This window comes from Cibotium barometz, chromosome 30 (assembly GCF_041138505.1).
Source record: "Cibotium barometz isolate CiBa-2024 chromosome 30, ASM4113850v1, whole genome shotgun sequence".
NCBI classification, from domain to species: domain Eukaryota; kingdom Viridiplantae; phylum Streptophyta; class Polypodiopsida; order Cyatheales; family Cibotiaceae; genus Cibotium; species Cibotium barometz.
This window is the reverse complement of record NC_141075.1, coordinates 41,509,418-41,534,754: the sequence shown is the minus strand read 5'-3', so window position 1 is coordinate 41,534,754 and position 25,337 is coordinate 41,509,418. Positions and strand designations below refer to the sequence as shown.

At 41.7% G+C, this 25,337-nt stretch overlaps 1 protein-coding gene across 2 annotated transcripts; it reads right to left on the bottom strand.

The window, feature by feature from the left end:
• Positions 1-842: 842 nt before the first annotated feature.
• Positions 843-7,097, bottom strand: LOC147621499 (ATP-dependent zinc metalloprotease FTSH 8, mitochondrial-like). Of its 2 annotated transcripts, none has more exons than XM_086824254.1 (8): positions 6,904-7,097; positions 5,310-5,580; positions 5,116-5,193; positions 4,240-4,376; positions 3,337-3,792; positions 2,464-3,231; positions 1,860-2,087; positions 843-1,760 (listed from the first exon to the last, which is right to left on the bottom strand). In XM_086824254.1, the coding sequence occupies exons 1-8, from the start codon at positions 6,943-6,945 to the stop codon at positions 1,269-1,271; spliced, it is 2,472 nt and encodes an 823-aa protein (XP_086680380.1). In that variant the 5' UTR covers positions 6,946-7,097; the 3' UTR covers positions 843-1,268. The 2 variants fall into 2 exon arrangements, with proteins under 2 accessions (XP_086680380.1, XP_086680381.1); XM_086824255.1 differs by having other exon boundaries at positions 5,310-5,577.
• Between the last annotated feature and the right edge of the window lie 18,240 nt (positions 7,098-25,337).

Below are 25,337 nucleotides of genomic sequence, written 5' to 3'. Positions count from 1 at the left end.
CCGGATCTAGTGCATAAGAGATCAATACTCTTGGGTTCCTCTCTCACGTCACCCCTACATGGTCCAGATCTAGTCCTTCATATCTATCTACCAAATCTGGTTCTTCATATCACTCTACCATGAATTCAAGTAATCAAGGAGAATCCTAGTCCATATCGTTTAGCTAAAGTACACTCAAGAAGCTATGAAAAATTTGCTTCCAAGTACTTAAGCAAACTAAATACCCTCCACCTATTTCTACTCCTCATGGGTGTGAAACCCACAAAACCCCCTAACACAAAGGAAAAAGCCATCAAGTCTTTGTAAGGAACCATCAATCACAAACCCTAGAGTGAATAACTCTCTGTGAAGAATAAGAACCCAAGTCTCACTTGCTGTAAATAATTGTCCAGTCACAAATAGCCAATATACTTGGTATTATTAATTATGACCCTTTACCGTCTCAGGGGGTTTGTACTAATCACTCAGTGTTTTGCATTTAGGAGATCCGTGGGGCGGTAATAGAATGTTATTGCCCACAAGATGTAGAAAGAAGGTAAAACACAGTGAAACAACTCTAGGCTTAGTGCACATACAGCCCCACCATCCCTGCTATCCAAAAACATGATGACAGGCAGGGGTGTGCTGCTCATGGACAAGCAATCGAGCTCATCCACAGCCCCACCACCCACCCACAAAAGGCTGACTAATGGATCTTGTCCTAGTACAACAGATCCCTATGAGGGCCCTCCAATTATATCACAATGACAAACCAAAATTTTAACTGGCTTGAAGATGAGCAATCATGTTTTTAAAATAGTACCTTAATTGAGTTAAAGGTAACAGTTGGCAGTTCTTGTGTGCACAAAAAGGATTTTAGACCTCAGATATATACATAAATTTGTGGGGAAAAAAAAGTTCTTCCAAAGCAATAATCAAGTATATCCCCAGTAACTATACACATCGAAAGAGGACACTAAAAAAATGTTGATGTCTCGGTTACTATCATGTCATACATTTGGATTTTTAGTCTCATCATGTATCCAGAGATGCAACAAAAAGAGCAAGTTTAAAGTCCTTTTCTTGGGTGCTGTCTGACTCAAAGGAGAGAAGGTGGAGGCTTTGAAGGGGCCTAGGGCATACTTGAACTACACAAAAAGTCCAATAATCTCCTATATGCTTGCTCTCTCCAATAATCTCCTATGCTTGGCTCTTGCAGGTGGCAGAAAGACACGAGTTGTTGAGGAACTCGACTGAGAAGAATCTTCTACATCCAAATACACAGATTATTAAGAAACTGCAGGGGTTCCTTCATCTGATGTTGGCTGTGACCCATCATCCTGTTGCTTGATATCTTCTTGCTGCGGCCCGGCTTCTGTATCACCTTCTTGGTGTTGAAAGCCAAGCTTGAACATGTCATAGTTACTTAACTCAGCACTCTTAAATGGCCTTTCACCTAGAATCTTTGTCAAGTCATCCTGGTGAAGAACTTCCTTCTTCAAAAGCTCTTGTGCAAGCTGTTCTATGCCATCTCGATGCCTCCTAATAAGCTCTAAGGTGCGTTCGTATGCTTTTGTAACCCATTCTCGAACCTCCTTGTCAATTATCTCTGCCGTTGCATTGCTGTAAGGTTTGGTCATTTCAAACGAATCTTCCTTTTGAGGGAATGAGAGAAGGCCAACCTTCTCGCTGAACCCAAACACAGCAACCTGTTGGTAAGTCATTTTGGTCACTTTCTCAAGGTCATTCTGAGCACCTGTTGAGATCCTTCCCAGCAAGACCTGGTTAAAAAATTTAGCATTATCCTTCTTTTCCGACAAGACCACCTGAAACTCTGTAATTTATAAGCCTTTTAAAAGCTTTTGAAATAACCCTTTTACCTCTTCAGATGCTCGACCTCCAAGAGTCATGCACGTCATGTCCAGCAATTGCTCTTTGGTCATCAAGAGGTTCTCATTAGGTACATATTGTGCAAAACCTAGAGCTGCAGTACCTCGCGGAATTATGGTGACTTTCAATAATGGCTCTGCATGCTCTAAAAACCAGCCTACCACTGCATGACCTGCTTCATGAAATGCAACTGTTTTCCTTTCCTCCTTGCTTATAACCTGAGTGAGAAAAAGGTGCAAGAAGAGCCACTTAACAACATAACCATATTACAAAACAGAAAGCATGGAAAGAATCTTCAGCGGTCGAAAACCCTAAAGGCTGGGGGAGGGATAGATAGGATAGATAGATAGTTATATATATATATATATAGTAAGAGAGAGAGGGAGAGAGAAAGAGAGCCACAGAGAAGAGTCCTTTTGATGTCATAGCCAAGCTAGCAGCCCAATACAAATCATGATCCATATAAGTATAAAGGCAATGATGTGCAAGGGGACTTGAACCTGGGATTGGAAGCCCGATGCGTAAATTGCTGTGCCAACACTCCCAACGAGAGAGAGAGAGAGAGAGAGAGAGAGAGAGAGAGAGAGAGAGAACCTTGTGTTTTTTTTCAAGGCCACCAATAATCCTATCAATTGCTGCCTCAAAATGCTCCATGCATACTCGTGTTTGTTCCTTTCTTGCTGCAAAGAGGGCTGCTTCGTTGCACACATTGGCAATATCAGCCCCAGCGAAACCTGGCGTAAGGGCAGCTAATCGCTCAGAATAGAAGGTTGCCACCTTGTCAAGTTTCAACCTTGCCAAATGTACTCGGAAAATCTGTTCTCTCCCCTTGATATCCGGTCTATCAAGAGATATTTGCCTATCAAATCGTCCAGGCCTGAGTAGCGCCTTGTCCAGAATGTCCGGCCTGTTGGTACCAGCAAGTACAACCACCCCAGAAGTAGTCCCGAACCCATCCATCTCGACAAGAAGCTGGTTCAATGTGCTTTCTCTTTCATCATTTGCCCCAGCAAAGCCTCCCCGACCTCTGGCTCGGCCTATGGCATCGATCTCATCAATAAATATGATGCTAGGGGCACACTGTCTTGCTTGCAGGAAAAGGTCTCGGACTCTAGAGGGGCCGACGCCCACAAACATCTCCATGAAGTCGGAGCCACTGATAGATAGAAACGGCACATCAGCTTCTCCTGCCGTTGCCTTGGCAAGAAGAGTTTTCCCAGTGCCTGGAGGACCGACCAAAAGCGCTCCCCTTGGTATCTGGGCACCAAGCTCCTTATACTTCTTGGGACTCTTCAAGAAGTGCACGAACTCCATAATTTCCTGCTTTGCTTCATCGCATCCTGCAACATCTTTAAACAAGACCTGAAAGGCCAAAATAAAAAGCTTTTAAAAAGCCTCATGAATCCATACAAATAACTATATCCCATATGAGCTCTTCATATTGAATTGACGCCTTTTCCATCAAACCTTATCTTTGGCATGCTTGTTGAGTTTTGTGACTTGTGCCTTGCCAACACTGAACAGTCCACGAGCACCACCAAAACCACTCCCACCCCCGCCCATTCCCAGACCACTCTGCATTCGGCGAGACAGGTATATAAACCCTGCAATTATCAAGATTGTCGGTGCAAACCGCATCAACTCTTGTTGCCAGCTGAGTTCGTTTACGTAAAGGACAGGGACATAGGCATGTGGATCAACCCCCAATGCTTCCTGGGCTTCTTCAAGCTTCCGCTCAAAAGAATCTACACTTCCAATATGGAAAAAGTACTTAGGATGAGTAGTAGGAATGACAGCCCCAGAATCATCGCCTGGTAGAGGCCGCCCGTTCATGTAGACCTTTGCAACACTCTTATTCACAACTTCGATTCGTTGCACCAATCCAGGCTCAAGAAGCTTGTTCTTGAACTCTTGAAAGCTGATCTGCAATGGAGAAAAATTTGCAAAATTAACTACACAATACAAGTTACTTCATAGAAGAAAATGTGTGTGTGAGTGAGTTTGCACATGTGTTAGCACGTGTGTAAGTGCATGCATGTATAAACAGACTGATGGATGATTGGATTTATGCATGCATGTGTGTATGCATTTGTGTGTGCATACATGCACACCCATGCACAGCACAAGCACGTGAGCACGTGAGCAAGCCTAAGGTGTGGTGTGAATGGGTGTGGGTGTGGGTGTGGGTGTGGGTGTACATATATACATCCACACACAGCACAAGCATGTGTACACATGCGAACACATGCACTCACATACAAAGAAAGCACGGCAATGATGCTGGAAGTATACATGCATGCATGCACGCACTGCACATGCACGTGCATGCATGTGTGTGCATGCTTGCAAAAATAAAGCATCTCAAATAACCTCTTGAGCATCACTTCGATTGAATGCCAGAAAAGAGAGCACAGCAAAGGTGCCTGCAGCAGTTCCTATGAAGGATAGTATTTGATCTGTTGTAGTTGATTCACGGAAAGTTTTCTGTTCGTCCGACTTTGACCCATCTGCAAAACAGATAACCACACCATGCTCATGACATAAGCATACTGGTTTTTACTGTTAATTGCCTGACATGTGTACCAATGAAAGTTCGAGTTATTTCCCAAACTTAACAAAACCAAAGTGCAATCTTGACTCCATGAGAGTCTGCTCAACAATGCTTCAAATCATAAACTCCATCATGCATAGCATTGACTACATGCTATGACATCCCCACTCACATCATCAACGCCCAAGAGTAGGTGGAGGTCTATGAGTTAAGATATGTCACCTTAGTAGACGAATCTTCATAAAATAAACCATCACACTGAGTTTCTGTTACATCCCCAGTGGTGAAAGGCAAACTCAGCCATGATGAAGACTAGCACTAAAGAATGCACATGCGCACACATGACACACACGGAGTAGCTGGTTGGGCAAATTGCACCACTTTGGATAGAGAGGATTAATATAAACCAGCTGGCCACAACTTAAAACAAAGACTTCAAAAGACATCTGAATGTCCACTAATACCGCAGAAAGATATACCAATGGGAACTTCAAGTTATTTCCTGAGCTTAACGAAAAACTAAAGTGTGATCCTGACTCCATGAGAGTCTACTCACAAAGCTTCGAATCCGCTCCATCGTGCATAACATGGACTATGTGTCATGACATCACCACTAACATTACCAGTGCGTAAGAGTGGGTGCTTCCATTAAGCCTTACAAGGTTTACAGGGCATGAACCCAGCAGGCAGCTTACCACTTCTTGACTCCTCTTTCTGGGCAGTTCGCCCTTTTGGTAACTCTCTCCTTTTTCTTGGGTAAAAATTCTCAAATCCTGTTCAAAAGGGACAATTTTATGTAAAAATTCCGCAAAATATTGTCTTCCTCCCTCAATGAAAATACCTAATCAAACAGGTTACAGAATACAACCCTGAGTGCTCTTAAACTTACCGCTTTTACTTGGAGCCTCATTTGAGCAAAACCTTTGCTGTCCTGGAACACCCAGCAGAGGCATTCGCACATTCTGCCCACTTGAGGACACCCTGGTGCCAAATGAATCCTTGGCAAGTGAAGGGAATTCAGCCTTCTGAAATGGTGCCTGAAAAATTCTGTACAACCTGGATGCAGTAGATCTTGAAAGCACAGGTGCAGTGATTGCAGAACCTTGACGGTTTCCTGGCCCTTGTACACTCGAACCCAATCCAGAAAAGAAACCTCTCTGCTACAAAACCATACAATACTGAAAGCATTACTCTACAGCAGCGCATAACTTTGCTTCACATAAAACTTTTAAATACTTTTCCCCAACAAGCCCAAAGATCTAACCCAAGATTATGGCATGATTAATAGGCTTTTAATGAAGAAAATGAGCAAACTGAATCCAAAGGAGCAAAGACCTCTGACTACTTTGAATTTGTGAAACGATCGGAATTGCCACATAAATCACTGGCTCCTATCAGATGGAGCCTAATGTCAGACCAACCATAGGAGTAGGGGCAAGAGATGTTCAAATCCCTCCAAGCCCTTGCTGGTATTGTGGCCGTTTTGCAACCGCAAGCTGTAACGCCTTTGGATGGGAAGACCAAGCCCCTTCCAGGTGGTTACCAAATTGCAACAACCTACTAGAGGTGTCACACTGCAGCCATGTCTGGCAAGCAGTGTTTAGGGTCTTACACTCCATGCTTCCTGTCAGATTCTCTATAAACGAGGGTGGTTCATTGTCAACCAGAAGATCTAATAAAGCCACCATCTCCTCAATCTTGAAAAAGTCATATCAGCGACCTCTGACTAATTTGAATTTGTGAAACGATTGGTTATTCGCCAAAATTGCCACATAACTCACTGGCTCCTATCAGATGGAGCCTAACATCGGACTAACCATAGGAGTAGGGGCAAGAGATGTTCAAATCCCCGCAGCCCCCCTGCTGGTATTGTGGCTGTTTTGCAACCACAAGCTGTAATGCCTTTGGACAGGAAGACCAAACCTACCAAATTGCAACAACCTGCTAGAGGTGTCACACTGCAGCCATGAGTGTTTTAGGGTCTTACACTCCACGCTTCCTGTCAGATTCTCTATTAAGGGCAAGGGTGTTTCATCGTCGACCGGCAATACTGTCCGTACAGGCTCCCCTCCACCGGGGGAAGAGAGGGTGGGGTTAGACAAAATCCAAGCACATGCCAAAACCTACTACACTATGGTTACATTACAGAAAACATGCAGAATGCGTTGCCTTCTCATTCAAGTGTGGCATAGCTGTACCACCCTCTTGCCTTGCATGTGTATGCGAGACTTTTTTTTTCCAGAAAAGAGACTTCTAGTATGGGAGCCTTGTCAAAGCATGCATTTGTGGAAAACCTAAATTAAAAATCTCGAACCTAATTTGTTTTTTGTTAGTAGCCCACAATTGGGTACCTATATTCACTGTATCTACATCTGCAGAGCCAGAATATACCAGAAGAAAATAGATTTTTTGACCTAGGAAATCATGCCAAGTAACTATGTGTGTCAAAAAACGGGGAAAAGACTGGGGAGAGCTCTGCTTACCAGGGGATTGTGCAGAGGCCGGGCTATTCGACGTCTTGACATGACTGCAGCAGGCGTTGTGGGTTCGGTTACAAAGGTTTGTCTCACTTCTTCACTTGCGACTGCGAAGAGCTACTGCGTAATGGCCGCCTTTCACACCCCCTCAAAGGAAATGCCGACGCCGTCGGGTTGGACGCTCTGTACCTACACTAGATGTTAATTATAATAATTGTGAAACACCTTAATCTTGTCTCTCTCTCTCTCTCTCATCACGTCATCTAGCTTTATTCTCTCTCTAGTTCGATATAATATTGGAGTGTAGTTCTTTCATACCTTCCATTTGAGTGTAATTCCTTTTCTTTCCTTTTTGGGAACAATACTTATATATACTAGTCCTCGACCCGCGCATTGCTGCGGTATGTAAAAGGGAGGCAAAGCGGCCCCAACAATGACGCGTCAGCTCTAGCAATGAAGCGTTTGAAATTTTTTCTGGGGGACTCATTGTAATCAGCCACCCGATTGCTCCAAGTTCCAGGATTTCTCTTTTCTCTCCTCTCCTTGTCCCAAAGTTGTCCATGGTTAATATGTAATAGATATAATTCCAAAAATAGCTTTACTTCCAATCCTAGCTACAAGTTCATCCACAAACTCTACATATCCATGTTAAGTAGACTCCATATTAAACTCCACCTATCATCTTCCAACACAAAGGATGACTGCCCCCAAGAGATCTGATATCCCAGCTGTATACATGCTTCAATCATAGCTTCAATTGTGCAACCTTTGGGAGACTCTCTCCTAATACATCCCCTTTTTTGGTCCATACTTTTCCTACAAGTCTGGTTCCCACAGGGTTCTCAATGAAAGCCACATAGGTGTAGACAGTCTGCTTCTCTTTTAAGGTACCACCTCTTTGTTTTTGGCCCAAATTTCAAAGGTTTTAATTTCATATCCAACCCTGTATAGCCCTGAAACATAAAAATAACCTGTTAGGTTTACCTAGTATGCATGAGAGTCACCCAAGAAGATATAGAGGTCAAGCTATGCCAATTTACAGAGCCTAGATTAACTATGTCATCTCATCCTTATTTAGCTTGTTCACATAATATACAGACCAACACATTTATATACATTTGTGCATCAACTCTGTCACATCCAACCTTAGAATGGTTTTTTTCTTAAATACTATACAGTTTCTGGTATTCCATATCTCCCACAAACAGCAAAACCTGATTATGTTAAAGATTAAATCAACAACTCCATCACTAGCTGCCCATCCCCCTAAGATCCAATCCCCCCACTGACCTTGGATTCCTATACTATAATAGACCCATTTCCCAATTCTTCCCCATGTCCCTCTAATGGTTAGGCAGTCCCAGAAAGCATGTTTCCCATCTTCCAAAGCAGTCTTACATCTGGGATAGCATCCCCTAATAAAGTTTCTCTGAAGTAGCTTGATCCCAATGGGGGTAAGGCCCACATGCATATCCTCCATAAGAAAACCTGATATTTTACAGAGATACATGTCTCCCATATTGCTTTCCATCTCCTCCTCTAGCTATTTGGACTCTAGTTTACCCTCTAAATTTTATTACAATAGTCTACATTCACCTCACTTTTCCTTAACTCCTTCTACAAGTCCCTGGTTGCCCCTTTATCCAGCTTTACACCATTATAACAAGCCCAATCCTTAATCCAGCAGGATTCATCAAAAGCTGTAGATGTCCAACCCTTCTGTACCTCATCCAATACCTACCTAACCAATTGCCCTTCCCTTGAAGAAAGTCCAAACTCCTCTTCTAGCTATTCAAACTCATTCCACCCCACTGCTAACCAATCCCAACAACCTGCTAGCTTTCTTAGCCCTTTATTATTCAATTTCTTAGCAGAGTTGATGTCATGGAGGGCTAAAGGAGGGTTAAACTTGTGAGTCCACCATACTCCTAGACTTAACAAAGAGTTCCCTGATGCTCTACAACATCCATCCTAGATCATCAGCCCTAAAGCCTCCTTCCATTTGCTGCATAGCATCCTACAGAGGAGTAAGCTTGTGACTTTTAGGGGGGCATAAGAGAGCAACTTATCCTTCCATCCTAGTCCCTACCACCTATCTTTTGACTGGATATGAGAGTCCTTCCATCCTAGTCCCTACCACCTATCTTTTGACTGGATATGAGAGTCTTCCATCCTAGTCCCTACCACCTATCTTTTGACTGGATATGAGAGTCTTCCATCCTAGTCCCTACCACCTATCTTTTGATTGGATATGAGAGTCTTCCACTAACTCCCTTACCATCTTAGTCCATGTCTCCTCTTGCTGAAGACGCTTAGGGAGGAGCAAAGCAATTCTTGCTGTGGTCTGAGAGGGTAGATGCAAAATACTAGAACCTCCTTCAATCTTAGGTAAACATAGTTTGTCCCAGGCAAGGTAGGCTAAAGTTTTTTTATTAGCTTTCCCATTCCTCCACAGGAAATTATGGGGTCACTTCTGCCAATGACATTTCCCAAACTCTAACATAGGACACAAGAACATAATGTAGGCATGTAGCACAGTATTGCAGATTGCTATCTTGTCATGAAATGGAATTCTAATGCCCTCCCATTTTTCAGCTTCAAGCTAAACCTCTCTAACATAGGACACAAGAACATAATGTAGGCATGTAGCACAGTATTGCAGATTGCTATCTTGTCATGAAATGGAATTCTAATGCCCTCCCATTTTTCAGCTTCAAGCTAAACCTCTCTAAAGCCCAGTTAGTCAATTGTTTATTTGTAACCTCTACCCCTAGGTGTCTAACAATATGTCCCCTCTTATAACCTCACATCCTCACTTCTCTAAATCAAAATCATTATCCTCATAATATAGGCTTATGATCTTGGACTTATGTATATTGCATCTGGACCTAAAAGCTTCTACAAATTACTGAATAATAGACAAAGCTTGTCTCACATTGTCATTATCTACTTTCAAAAAAAGTAATGTATCACCAGCTGCTCACCATTTCTCAGTTTCAGCCCAGCCACCCTACCTTGTGAATAGGCATCTTCGAAGGCCATTATCAGAAGGATGGGATGCAATAGCAAATATAGCAAGGGAGAAAGAGGGCAACCTTGCCTCACGGACCTATTCACTTCAAAGCCCGCCACCACTCTCCCATTCAACAATAGTTTAGAGTGTCCTCCCAACGTAAGAGTGTAAATACAAGTAGCCATCCTAACTCCAAACCCCAGCTTCTCCATCACCCTAGCCACAAATGACCAATTAACCCTGTCATAGGCCTTCTCTAGATCAAGTTGCAACAGTATGCACTTCCGATGGGTTCTCAAGGCCACATCCCTCCCTAGCATGGCTACATAGATATTGTTATATATTGACCTGCCTTTTATGAAGCCATATTATCTCTTAGTGAAGAACAGGGGTGATCCTTAGGGCAATGACTTTGTCTAGGATTTTATATATAACAGTCAACAAAGTGATGAGTCTCCAGTGATTGAGCCTATTACATGCTGGTTGTTTGGGAATAAGTTTCACCAACCCCTCTTTCAGATCCTTATCCAAGTTACTAGAGTTAAAAGCCTCTCTGCACACTTTCCAAGTCCTTTAAGGATGCCCAGAAGGCAATGAAAAATTCAATAGATAAGCCATCCCACCCAGGAGACTTCTCTCTCCCCAACCCCTCTTTCAGATCCTTATCCAAGTTACTAGAGTTAAAAGCCTCTCTGCACACTTTCCATGCCAAGTCCTTTAAGGATGGCCAGAAGGCAATGAAAAATTCAATAGATAAGCCATCCCACCCAGGAGACTTCTCTCTCCCCAGCTTTATAAGGGCCACCCAACATTCATCTGCATCTACCTCTCTCTCAAGCCACTTGCCTCATCAATGTCCACTCTATTGTTAACCAGTCCTAACAGCTTATTCTCACCTTGAAACCTTCTGCATGAATAATCTTCTTTCACTCTAAGGGTAGAGCCTAAGAATTCTACCCATTTTTTGGCAATCAAATCAATTCCCCCCAACCCTTGCCCATCTGTCCCATTACTTCCTTGTTGTTTTTCACCTCAGCCAATCTGAAGAGATGTTTATCAAGTTTTCTTTTGTTATTAAAAGTTTTCCATTTTAACCTACTTTCCTCTCTCCTAGCACATTTTTCATCCTCACATTTCAGGCATGTCTGGCACTTGAGGTACAGATTAGCTTCTCCTTGTGTGAGTTTCGCTAAACCTGATCCCCCCTCACTAACTAGAACTTCTTTCCATTTCCCTTTTTTTAACACCTCTATGCTTGCCTTCGGCTCCCAGTCCCCTACCCGCCAAGGCTCTCTTCCACCTCCTATGCCCATTCCCTCTCCATTTGGGTTGTTAGCGTGCATGCACATGCTAGACGACATCCACCCAACGTACGGGGGGCATGCACCTCACACGCGTTAAGTAAATGACCGTATCCCCACGTCCCCACTCACACCACATTTGAGTGTAATTCCTATTCACTCTAATGTGCATGTAGTATATAAATTAAGTGGGTGCTCTACTGTGTGAGCTTATATTAAAAGCTCAAAGCTTTTTAATCCTCAAGAAGTGGTGGCTAACTCATTGCTCCCTCTAGAGGGCTCTCCCCCTACCTCAACATTGCATAGGCTTACCCCTTTCCCTTAGCACCTCTGCATAACCCCTAATGGCCTCCTCAATCCATGCCTCTGTAGCACAACCACCACCAACACGAAGTCGTGTGATAGACCTTCTCTCTACCCGGCTCATGGATGATCCTCTTGTGAGGGGGAGAAAGAAAGCTCGTATCATTGGTCTCAACAAAAAGAGTCCGAGAGAGATTGTGTTGCATATATGTGAGTCATGTTGCTCGCTTGATAGGAAAAGAGGATGCGTGCGCACCCACACACACACACACACATAGACTTCCTCCCCTTGTGGATGGAGAGAGAGAGAGAGAGAGAGAGAGAGAGAATATCAATGTCTACTAAGGACCCAAAGGGTCTATGAGACCAGGTAATCTATGGGTAAACTAGATGTCAAGGCAACATGAAAGGAAAAATAGAAGTGCCTACATATACTATGTAGGCCCATATGCATATATAATGTAGTATGCATGAAACAAAAATTTCCCAAATCCTAGACTAGGGTCATGATATCCATCCCCCTCATCCAATAATGGTTCCATCCTCCTCCATAACAAAGCGTAATGCCACCTAATGTTGAACTTCTATGAGGCAGGACCTCTCCATGTTGCCACACTATGTCTTAGATCTACAAGGTAGATGTCCTCACACGAACAAGGTTATCTAGCTCTCATAAGAGAGAGAGAGAGAGAGAGAGAGAGAGAGAGAGAGAGAGAGAGAGAGAGAGAGAGAGAGCTATTTGAACCCATATATGACTAAAAGTTTGACACCATGTACTACTAAAAGTTTGACACTATATATGGCTTAAAGTTGGCACAATGTATGATATACATAATCACTTAACTTTCATGCCTACTTGATATGCATGTATGAGTAAGTGTACAATAAAACTTGCTATGAAAATTTTTCCCTCATGTACATGAGCAAACCTTTGACATCGTCTCACTATGGCAACCTTAGACACAGTTGAGCATCATAGAAGTGGTCAACCTTAGACATAGTTGAGCACAATAGAAGTGGTCAAACTTTCACACTATCATCATATGACAAAATCATGTATAAGCACATTTTTGATACTGCCATGAGGAAACCTTTCCTCAAGGCATGAGAAAACTTTGAAAACTGCCTATGAGAAAAAAGTTTTCTTAAGTCCCCTCTGCATAGTTTTCCATAAACTTATTTTTGCACACAAAAGTCCATTAGGGTGTAAATTGAGAAAGTCCCATCTGCATAGTTTTCTAGAAGCTTGTTCTTAGCCCTATTTTGCACCCAAAAGTCCATTTTCATCATCCAAGGGTGTAAATTGACTATCTTGACAAGCTCTACAGTCTTGTACTTTTTATGAATATCTATTATAAGTTGAGGTTTGCTACCATAAGGTAGTGGCAAGGCCATTGTGAGCTACCCATACTACATCATATTTAAGTGGCCATATTTGGGTAAAAACATCTCTAAAGGGACTAGGGAAACCACAAAAGTGTCTATTTAAGTGGCCATATTTAGGCTATTGAAAGAGATTGTAGTAAAAGAATCACTAAGGGATTGGGAAGTGTCTGGTTATGTGGCTATATTTAGTTTATTGTAAGAGAGTGTAAAGGCCATATTTAGGCTATTGAAAGAGATTGTAGTAAAAGAATCTCTAAGGGATTGGGAAGTGTATGGTTAAGTGGCTATATTTGGGTTATTGTAGTAAAAGAATCTCTAAGGGATTGGGAAGTGTCTAGTTATGTGGCTATATTTGGGTTATTTGTAAGAGAGTTAAAAACCTCTTTAAAGAGCTATATTTGGGAAGTGTCTAGTTACGTGGCTATATTTGGGTTATTGTAAGAGAGTTAAAAGCCTCTTTAAAGAGCTAACACTCATATAAAAAGCAACCCACATATATGATATGGCTAGTCCATCACATTATCTAGCTTCTAGTTTGATAATACACTATTAAATATGGATTTGGAAGGAGGATAACAAATCCAAAGAATGCCACATATGTCCCATATCCCACCAGAGCCCCCCCAACTATATTAGCTTCAACTTTGTGTTGGGATTCTTTCCATGCTCAATTATTACAAGGGTTATCACAACCCTTATTCACAAACCAAGAGGGACGAAGACCATTGTTTTGGACCTCATCAAGTTCTCAAGGAACTTGAGGTGCACACCGACCAATGTATATAGCTTTGGTGCCCCCATTTGGACCAGTATAGCGTAATGTGTAGGGCCATAGTTTTCATGGCCCAATCCATCCGTATGAGTTGGGATTTTAATCAACACCTACCCCATCTCTTTTGGTATTTAGAGAAGATATCCTTTGGAAGGCACACAAGATAGGAAGGGGGGTTGTTGCTATTACCACCTACATAAACCCTAGAGCCTAAAGAACCAAAGCAGGTTAAAATTTCCAAGTTGATGACCAAATATAATGGAACGGCGACCCTATTCAACATCTTGAAATATTTGAGCAAGTTCGCAGAGGTTGTTGGAAATGTAAACTTCCCCACAAAGGCACATGCCTTTAAAATGCACGCCTTAAGAGATGACAAGGCAAGAAATGGGTCCTCTCACTAAAATTGGAAGTAGATGTCTATTTCAACTTTGTGAAATCACCATTTATTGTTGGGTTCTCACCTTACGTCTGAGGGGAATCGTAATGAATAGAAAGAAAGCCATAGGAATATCTAAGAGATATGTTACGTACATGAAGTACCTGAACTCTAGATGTAAGGAGAGGGAAAATTTGAGCAGTTATCAATTGAAAGATTGATTTCTCTTGGATCTAAAAATGAAAGATCATTTTTTCTTGGGTCTAAAAATGAACCATTTACATGATTTGATCATCATTGTAAATCCTGAATCTTTTGATCAATGTTGCAAACATGCAATCCATTTAGATGATAACATGATAAAACGAGACCTAATTCCACTCATTTCACACATCCCATTGGAGACTTCAAATCCCCCCACATCTTGAAGTTGAGAAAATGAACAAAATTATAAATGACATGACTATTGAGGCAATGAGCTCACATATATTAGAGATCGCATTGATTACTATTGTGAAGTGAGTTACCAATTAGGTCTACAGGGATAAGCATCCCATTTCCCACAAGGGGTTAGGTATTATGCTCATTGTGCATGTGTGGGTCGTGACACCTAATAGTGTCCTCACTTATGTATTGCTTATGTGCAAGGGGTTAGGCATTTTGCTCATTATGCATGTGTCGATCATGACACCTATAGTATCCTCACCTATGCATTGCTTACCTGCAATGCTTACCTATGCATTGCTTACCCACAATGCCCCAACTTCCTCCTCCTCCAAGTCAACCATTAGCCCTTCCTTTCATAACCAAATGTAAGAGGATACAACGTGCATAAAATGTGTAGAAATCACTCACAAGAAGTAGGATCTCTCAAGCAAAGAGCATGTGTAGACAGTACATGCAAACAGTACGTGTAGATAATGTGTAAAGAGCACTCACAAGAATCTCTCACGACACAAAACTATTAAACTCAAATTGTACAACAACAAAGATAGAGAAGAGTAGTGTATTATTGAAGTGATGTAATAGATGTCAAAGCCTCGCACCCATGTGCTCCTATGAAGGGAGATTTGATGGGCTGATCCAAAATTTCTAAGATGGAGGTTATATACTAGTAGAAGCTAGGGAGTAAGCTTGCAAATAATTTGATTACTAAACTATGTTGAGAAGGGGTTGGTCATGTATCTATATAGGCATGATGATGTAGGGCAATCATGACATGACCAATGGTCATTTAGTCAGTGCCATCGTCCATGGTGCATACTTCCATAACCATTTGGGCTTATCATCTTGGGCCCACTTTGGGTCTGCAATGTTAGGAGGGTGTCTAAGATTAAAGTCTACCATCTAGTCCCTACTAAAAAGCCTTCATGAAGATGTGTGCATAATTCTCTATTGTCAGTAGTAGAAATAGATGAATCTTGACCTCCTTGAACATGATGAGCTCATGTACAAAGTGATACTAAATCTCAATGTGTTTTTGTAAAAGCATAAAATATAGGATTTTGAGCAATTGCCATGCTGCTGCAGTGTTGTAGGCTACAAAAGCATACTACACCTCTATCCTACAAAATCCTCTTTAGCAATAATACCTCACATGATGCAAAGCATGTAGTTGTACTTAGCCTCTATCCAATGAGAGTGGAATAGTGGGATGTTTCTTGCCGATCCAAAGCATGTAGCTTTTTACTTAGCCTTTGTCATTGAGAGTGCAATAGTGTGCTGTTTCTTACTGATACAAGAAATGCTTCCTGAACCAAGAGAAAAACATTACCCTATTTTGCTTTTGGTGTCTAAATTACCCACTCAATTTGAGTTTCAAAAGCTACTGAGGGTCTTACTCACGGTATTAATGATGTCGTATTGGTAAGAGTACCTCAGATGTATCTTAACACTCACATACTTGCTACTAACTTCTTATATAAGGTATGGTCTCATCTATAAGGTCTGAAAGTTTTAGCCATTTTGACTTCAGATTTGAGCATTTGGCATGTGGCTTATGACATTCAGTCATTTGGCTTCAGGCTTTCCGCATTTTAGCCATTTGGCTTTGAGCATTCACAATCAGCTTTCAGCGCTTGACATTTCAGCCATTGCGGCTTCAAATTCACTAATTAGCTTTTAATCTTGAGCTATCAGCATTTAGCAGTTTGGTTGGGTTTACTTTTCTAATCGGGTTTACTTTTAGCAAAGTCAAATTACATGTATGTTGACTCCAATCTACTGATGAGACGTTTGCTTCTTCGGAATTGCTGACTTCATGTCAGCATCAAACTTATTGACTCTAGGTTAGCTTCGAATCTATTGACACCATGTCACCTTCAGACCCACTGACTCCACGTCAGACTTGCTGATTCTACATCCGCTTTCATCTTGCTCATTTCTTGTCAACTTCGGATCTGTCTCTACATCTGCATTGGGCATGCTCTCTCCAGTCAGCACATCAAATCTACTGATTCCACGTCTACTTCCATCTAATTCAGGCATGCTCTCTCCAGTCAGCACATCAAATCTATTGATTCCACGTCTACTTCCATCTAATTCGGGCATGCTCTCTCCACGTCAGCACATCAGACCTTCAAATTCGGTTAGCTAATTCTTACTTGTTGCTTCTTCATCTGATTTTTGCACATGTGGATTCCTCAACCTGCTTCTGGTGAGTTTACACATCCCTCTACAAAGATTTAAAGTAATTTAACTCCCTTACAGGTCCTTCCTATGTTAGCTACGCTTTAGTTTTTGTACATTCCTTTGTTGTGCAACATGTCCAAAAACATCAATGAGTTGTTTGGCATGATGTCGGTTGAGGACAAGTTGGATGGAAACAACTATCCCATGTGGGCATACATGATGAGTTGGTGGAAAAGTACTTGTGGGTGTATGTCTCAGGAGCTAACTTATAGCAGCCTACTGGTCCTACATCTGTTGCTAGCATGTTAGGGGTTTCCACTCTCGGAACCAGTGAATCTGATTCCAGTGGGATTGTACCGCCTGCACCCATTCTGTCCATAAAACTGATGAACAGTTCAAATGGGATGCTAAATATGCACATGTGCATGCCCTGGTTTCTCTTATCTACAAAAAACAACAAGTCATTCCTCACATCCGTTCATGTACTTATGCTAAGGGTGCATGGGATATACTTGCCTCTATATCAAATCTGCAATGAAGCTCGAGTTGCCTATCTGTGGAAAAAGCTTGACTTGGAGCATCTGATTGAGGGTGAATTTATGGATGCATTTTTTTACATGTGTCAAGGATCTGAGAGAGCAGTTGATCAATATTGATGAACTCATTCCTGAAAGTTCACTTGTCTCTATAGTTCTCAATGGCCTACCTGAATCATATCAGGGATTTGCTACCACTCTCTGCCTTCTTACAAAGAGGAATTCGGATTTGTATACCTTTAATGAGTTGGTAGCTCTCTTGTTCTAGAAAGAGCAGTCTCGTTCCAATCGAAACAACATGCTTACTTTCGATCATGCTTTTGCTACCTCCCACTATGGCAAAGGGAAATCTGGGGCTCCTTCTTGTGCTAAACCTAAGGGTAAAAGGCACTAGCCCATTCAAATTCTTCTGATTCCGAAGGGGGAAAATTTGAGAAGAAGAGATGCAACTATTGTTGGAAAATTGGTCATATCATTGAGGATTGCTATAAGTGGAAAAAGAGTGTGGAGAAAAAGAAACAGTAAGTTCTTGCTGCCACCACGGCTGACAATGCAAAGGAAGCCAATTTCGCACATGATGGTTATGCTTTAACAGTCACATACAGTGATTTGCCTCCTTTGCCCTTATCAGATGTTGATTGGTAGCTTGAGTCTAAATCAAGATTGTCACCTGGTGCTATACCTGACATTGATCTTAATGATGATTAGTCCTCAGCGGACTATGCTTTATAGCAGGTGCATTTGAGGGGTGACACACGCTGTGTATTACTAATGGTGATGTATGTGGTCACTTATGTACTAATGATGATTAGTCCTTAGCGCACTATGCTTTATAGCAAGTGCATTTGAGGGGTGACACACGCTGTGTATTACTAATGGTGATGTATGTGGTCACTTATGTACTAATGATGATTAGTCCTTAGCGCACTATGCTTTATAGCAAGTGCATTTGAGGGGTGACACACGCTGTGTATTACTAATGGTGATGTATGTGGTCACTTATGTACTAATGATGATTAGTCCTCAGCGCACTATGCTTTATAGCAAGTGCATTTGAGGGGTGACACACGCTGTGTATTACTAATGGTGATGTATGTGGTCACTTGTGTACTAATGGTGATGTATGTGGTCACTTATGTACTTGACCTCTCATGTGTGCTCTTTCTTGGAAACATACCTGTATGCTGCGATGTTTTACTTGTTGGAGGTATTACTTATGCTGAACCATATCCTTGTTTGAGTCACCTCATCTTTGCAGCTCATTCACATGGATGCCACTGTAGTAAGATTATTACATTATTCAGCTTAGTTACCTTGTCATTATGCATAAATCAGGGTTCCTCTGCCTTAATCTGTGTGGGATTACACATCTTCTTTATTTTTCCATACTGAGAGGTTGCCTTAAACTCTCATCGTCTACTTGGATGTATGCCCTATTTCCCCCAATTGACTAATTGTTATATTAGCATTTTTGGCCGGGTTTACTAAATCCACCTTGTCAGCTTGTCCATTGACACATGAGTTATTTTTTAGATATATTAGCATTCAGTGGTGGACACATTTTATACATTACCTTTGTTCATAGTGCTCACATTCTCTATTTATTACTAACTCAGTTGAGCCTATTTGGGCTCTAAATCAATCCTCTGCTTTTGCTAACATTTAATCGGATTCAACAGCCACAATTTCCCATATTGCTCTACTGCCATGGGTCATGCATTACTTAAAGAGCATGTAGCCAGTGTGATTTCTTGTTGATAGTAGTCGAACATGCCTTGCCTCTCAATATGCATCTCATTTGGCTGCTACGGCCCTTGTTGCTCTACATTACCTTAGGATTCATTTTCTCCTTTTTATGCTTTGGGAGCTGATAATTGGGTTTGTTAGTCTCATGAACTCTATGGTCAAGTGGGGACGCCCATGCAATCATTGCTTTCACATAGAAATGTGGGTGATGCCATTATTTGAATTCCATATGTGAAGTATGTAGATCGGGTTAGTATTTGTGTATGGGGTGCATCTTTTATTTATATCATTTTTTAGGACTAATATGTTTAATCAGTTGTGTGCACTGGTATGATATAGTCAGGATTAATGTGTTTAATTAGTTGTGTGCATGCACTGGCGATATTATTTTAGTGTAGAAGATGATTGAGTGGCAAATTGTGTTAGTCACATGGGTGGAACATGTGTTGGACCACAATGAAATATCTTGGAAGACATAAGAGATCCATTAGTGGCTTTTTGAGCTTGGAGGGATCTCCGAAAAGTTGTTGAAGAAGCCTCTTCAATTAGTCCGTCAATATGGCAAACTTTGATGTATGCAAGTGGAAGCCCTGAACACTTGATAAAGAAATTGTGCAAATGTACGTGGATAAATGTTAGCAAACACTTATCCAACTTCAAGCCATCAAGAGAGTGCAATCGAGGCATCAAAACCAAAAATTTATTACCAGATTGAAGCCGATACTTAGAATGGAGATCAACATGTTTCAACCACACTCTCTACACCACGACTATCTCTTTGGCCCACAATTGTGAGCAAAAGAATGGAGCACCAAGGGAGAACAAACCACCATAGGAGTCTCATACTAACAAATTTAAAAATTATGCTCCTTTTTGTAAGTTTGACAGGAATACCAATGTGAATAAAAGCATAGCTTCTAACAATGACAAATGAGGTATCAACAACAATAAGAAGAAGAGTGAAGATGTGATGCCAAAGTAGGTTTCCATACCTAAAATTACAAGATGCTATAATTACGGACAATGCGGACACATTGCAATCGATTTCTCGGAGAATAAGAAGCAACCCACCACCCGAGTCGACATGATCGATGGTGAAGATGATGAGGACGATGATGATTTTTCTCTCAGGCAAGAGGGTAATTCCAAACAAGAAGATGAATACAATGATCTAGGTATACCTTAACTCATCAAAGAGAAAATCTCTCCTCATATGCTTCTTAAAATGAAAGGCCAAATTAAGGGCAAGGAAGTAAGTATATTGCATGATGATGGTAGTACACACAATTTTATTTCCGAAAAGCTTGTGCATGATCTTGTTGTTCCTTCTAAGTACAAAAGATTAAAATTGCATTCCAAGGAACTAAATATAATTGCACTAGGGAAGTGAAAGATGTTGTTGTATTATCCATTGCACCTTATGAGCAACCCCACACATTTCTCGTTGCACCCCTGCATTCATATGATGTTATCCACGATATGCCATGGAGACATGAGCATAGCCCATGCATTGATTACAACTCTCATGATTTATTATTTGTTTTCAATGGTGGTAAGCATGTCTGTTCTAAAGGACTAAGGGAATCTGGTGGATGTGCACTCCTTAGCCATACCCAGGCTAAGCGAGCCATAAGGAAAAAGGAGAAGACTTATTTAGTCTTGGTTAACAAGCTTACTGCTTCTAAACCAACTCCTAAGAACTTACTGCATGAACAATTCATTTCACAATTTTTGAATTGTTTCATGAATGAGCTACCACCAAGTTTGCCTAATTCGAGAGGACCAAAAGACCATAGACATTATCCCTAGTAGCATCCCACCTGGTAGATTTGACCCTAAGAAGATAGAGACCATTAGAACATGGCCTAGACCATAAGACATTCATGAATTGAGATCTTTTCTTGGAATATGTTCATTTTATAGGAGATTTGTGAAAAACTTTGCTTGCAAAGCGCATCACTTGACTGAATTGTTGAAAAAAGCCAAGTTTTCCAGTGGACTGACATGCATCAGAAATCTTTTAATGCTCTTAAGTACATACTTACACATGCACTTGTATTGACACTACCTGATTTTCTTAGACCATTCTTTGTGGTAGTAACTGATGCTAGTGGACATGGAATCGATGATGTACTTATGTAAGACAATCATCCTATTGCCTTTGAGAGTAGGAAATTGAAACCATATGAGATTAATCATAGCAATTATGACAAAGAATTGATTGTTGTTGTTGTGCATGCATGTTTCTCATCGATTTCCCTCTTTTTGGCGGAATGGCAAGACAGTGGTCTGAAGTAATAGACTAGTCAGGCAATGTCATGGGAGACGAGTAGCCACCCACCAGAGCTTCTGGATTTGAACACCATCTCTAGAGTGGTCATGGGGACACTCAGAACATCGCTCCGCTTTAGAACTCCACACACTCTCACTTTGCTCTCACTTTGCTACATAACTCTCTCACTCTCTCTCTCTAGTGCACAACATGTTTATTAAAACAGAGACATAGCACTCTTATTCAACACATTACAGAGAGTAACACAGAGACATAATGAACGGTAACATTGATCTTTTTTTACTAGATTACTTTTAGAATCATTGCAGGATCATTAGAGAGCAACTACTCGACATAGAGACTACTACTTCCTAAGGACTATGACCATGTTTGATTTCTCACTACTACTAGCTATCAGCTATTATATGTGAGGTATTAGCAGCATGCAACCTCCTTGCAGTAGTGATTAGCCACTCTTTTAAGCTTTATCTTCTTAATCTTGGTAATGACTATTCTGCTAGTTACAGCTAGTCACCTTCACACGTACATTACCGAGGTGGTGCTCACGACGTGGGAAGTGGTCCAACTATGCACTATATTGCCACTGAGCTGCTAGGTGCAACACCTAGCACACCCGGTGCTAGAGTGTTTGCTCCGGAACCTGTTCCCTTGACAAATTCATCTTTAAACCTTATGAACATTTTCGAAGGAGTATAGTCCGGAATGTATACATTATCTAAGTAAGTAGCATGCTTCTGCATCCTCTTTTCAGCCTTGTTGCCTACTCTTCTAAGCACCCAAGACCTCTGTTGTTGGTTTGCGGAGTTTTCAAGTCAAAAACTCTCACTACCAGTCAAAGTGGGATTTGCCTTAGAATTTCCTTTTCTACCATGGGGATAGGCCTCCACTCGACTGGTGTGGCTTCTTCGTATTCTGACAGATGTTCTGGAAGTGGGCTTTGTGTCTTCTATGCATCTGAATCTCTGGTGCCTCACTTCCAGACATCGACATTGGTTAGTGGTTGCATCCTTGGTGCCAACATCTTCCTTCCCTTTGGAGTCTAAGAGAACAAGTATTGAGAGCATGGATGCTTCGGAGGAAGGGGTTTCCTGGTCAGTATAGACCTTATTATATCTTCGCTCTGAAAGTATGTTGGCAGTTCTTTGTTAGCCTTCAACAGTTCTGAGAACATAACAAGGGAGGCCTCAAAGAAGGGGTTATCTGTGATGGCCCACAAGGCTACTGAACTTGCTAGCATGTCTTTCAGGTGCACATTTTCTTTGTTTAGATCTTGGTTGGCATCCTGTAGCTTATGGACCTCAGCCAGCAGCTCTCTACACTCTTTCCTTGGCACACCAGCTCTGGCAACATCTTCGCGTTGTTCGTGGCTAATTCCACATCATCCTTCACCGCTCTGAGTTCTACTTGTAGCCTGGTGGCCTCTTCTTTTGCTTCACATAGTCCAGCACCCACTGCAGTCTGGCCTTCTGGGTCTAACGTACCCTTTTCACCACTAGACACGCCTCTATTTCCTTCAAGGGTGCAGTCTTTTACTCTATCCAATCTTTAGGCCTTTCTCTTCTGAGTTGAGCCTTATTCTCTTGACAGTGCTACATCTCTAATTCTAGCATATTCAGTTCATTGATTGTGTCGATTTCAAACTTGGTTCTCCTCTCGATATTTTCTTTGTATTCTTGTGCTTGTGTCTTAGCCTTGTCTCTATCCTCCATGGCTTCTCTCAAGATCTCTGCATGCTCTTGGGAAAGTGTGGCATCTTGCAATTCTTGGTGTAATTCTTGATTTCTTTTTGCTAGCTTTTTAGCCTCCTTCTCCCAGCAGGGAGCTACCTTTCAAGCGGTGGCCTTCAGGGCTAGCACCAAGTTCTGGTCCTTGTCTTTTGCTTGCTTGTCCTTTCTAGAAGGGTTTGGTTTGGGGGACCCCTGGCCTATAGGCTATGGCCTGTAGGCTATTGCTGCTGCTGTTCTGTTGATGTTGTTGTTGTTATTATTGTTGCTACTATTGCTGCTGCTCTTTGTTTGTGTCATAATCTTCATCTAGGTCATGGATGACCTTTTGAGCCTTGCAAGCCATTTCTCCTAAATTTCTAGTAGGGCTTCCAGGGCTTGGTCTCAGAACTTGCTAAGTCTAGACTTTGTTGTTTTTATGATTGCCGCTTTAGCACTACATTCTATAAAAAGAAAACAAACTTCTCTGGCCTAGTCTCATCTACCACATCCTTAACTTGATGCATGTTGCCTCTTTTGGGAATCTCCTCCTCCACTCTGGGCTTTATGCTTGTGTCTAATGCTCCGTCCATCAGCAACCCTAGTGCACGGTGCACTACAAGCTCCGAGATCGTGATAAGTTCCTTCCCTTCCACATGCACAGTGTTCATTTCAAGAAACTAGTTGATGAGTTTGCCCCCGTCCTCGAGGTCCTAAAGATCCTCCCACTGGCGATCGAGTAGCTTTTCAAAGCCACACTTCCTGGCCCACTCCTGGTGTTCTTTTTTCCTCATATCGGGAATCATCATTGGCATGCAAAGGCTTTTCTCTGGCCGTAGGCTCTTGCTGACCTTTGGCATAGCTTTGCCTTCTGAGAGAGCGTTGTGAGTTGGTGAGAGAGCTGTGTACAAGAAAGCAGGTTGAGAGTATGTGTGTTTGGATCCTTCCGCACTTTTTTATTATGCTTTTTCCTTTTTTCCTTCCTTTCTTGCGGCATTGTCATTTTTGACCTCCCACTTCTTGATGTGATTTGACTCCTAATTTGTATCTTCCCCGCAGTCCTAGCGTAAAGGCATTAAAGTTTGATCGCTGCCTCACGTCTTACTATTGCACGTGGAATTTTAATGTCGTTGTGTGACTGTTGTCCTTCATGTTACTTATGCCGACATCGTGGCAATTCGCATTGCTGACATGGATCTAGCTGGCGTACACTTGGTCGCTTGCTTCTTTGCTATCTTGGCCTTGATTTATTGCGAAATTGTGTTCTTTTGCCAGACTAGCCACCCCTATGGAATTCCTTTGTAGCTTTGTTATTTTTTGGATTTTCTGCGTCATTGTCCACCTAGTGAGATCATGCCACATCGGATCCTCCGGACCACCAACTGCTTGTCCTATGCTTCTTCTTCTTCTGGTTTAACTTCCATTGGTTGGCCCATGTATTTCCTCATCTTGAAGCTGTTCACTATTTTGGAAAAAAGGCATGCTATCTAGGTTTTCTAATGTGAAGGCATTCTGACTGATTAGGTTTTTCACCATAAATGGTCCTATTCATCGGATTTTGAATTTTTTAGGGTGTGATCCCAACTTGGAGTTGTATACCAATACAAGGTCTCCTTGCTTAAAAATTTTGTGTTTGAGATGCTTGTCAATCCAAGCTTTTCTTCTGTGCTGCACTATCTCCGCCTTTAGAGAGCTAAGTTATCTTTCTTCTTCTAAGGCTAGGAGCTCCTGTATTCTGTGCTACTAGGATTCTTCCATTGGTAGCTTTTCTTGGATTGCCACTCTCGAACTGGAAACCACAAATTCCATGGGCGCTACTGCCTCCAACAGCCCATAGACTAGTTTGAATGGTGTTTGCCATGTTGAGACTTTAGCCTTAGACAAGTCTCCAATAGGGATGAGGTCTAGTGAGAGGAGAATTAGACAAATTCCCAATAAGGGTTAGCCTTAGACAAGTCCAATAGGGATGAGATCTAGTGAGAGGAGCATTTTCAAAGTCCCCATTCATAGTGAGCTATGAGTTGCAACTAGATGTGGATGATTATCCTCCCCAATTGGGGTGAGCTATGAATTGGGGCTAACAATTCTACCACGACGACCTTGATCAATGATCCTATCAATACGAAAATTCCCTATTAAGTTCCTTTTTCCAACTTAACCAAAACACTCAGGTGAAAAGATCACTTCAAATCTGAAAGGAGTTAAACTTTAGATCCAAATGATTCTGGGGTTCCTTAAAGTTTGGTCAACCCTCTTAGAATCTTGGGATAAAGATCCCTTCTATAAGAAGAAACATACATAACTCATTATCAGAAAATAGTTCATTCATATCCTTAACACAATAATGGTCCATCAGATGAATAGGACCAGTTTAGCT

Coding starts and splice junctions, on each gene's coding strand:
- LOC147621499 (XM_086824254.1), bottom strand. CDS start 6,945: ATGTCAAGACGTCGAATAGCCCGGCCTCTGCACAATCCCCTG. Junction 5,194..5,309: donor TGAGGCTCCAAGTAAAAGCG/GTAAGTTTAAGA, acceptor CCTTTTGAACAG/GATTTGAGAATTTTTACCCA. Junction 4,377..5,115: donor GAAAGAGGAGTCAAGAAGTG/GTAAGCTGCCTG, acceptor TCTGTTTTGCAG/ATGGGTCAAAGTCGGACGAA.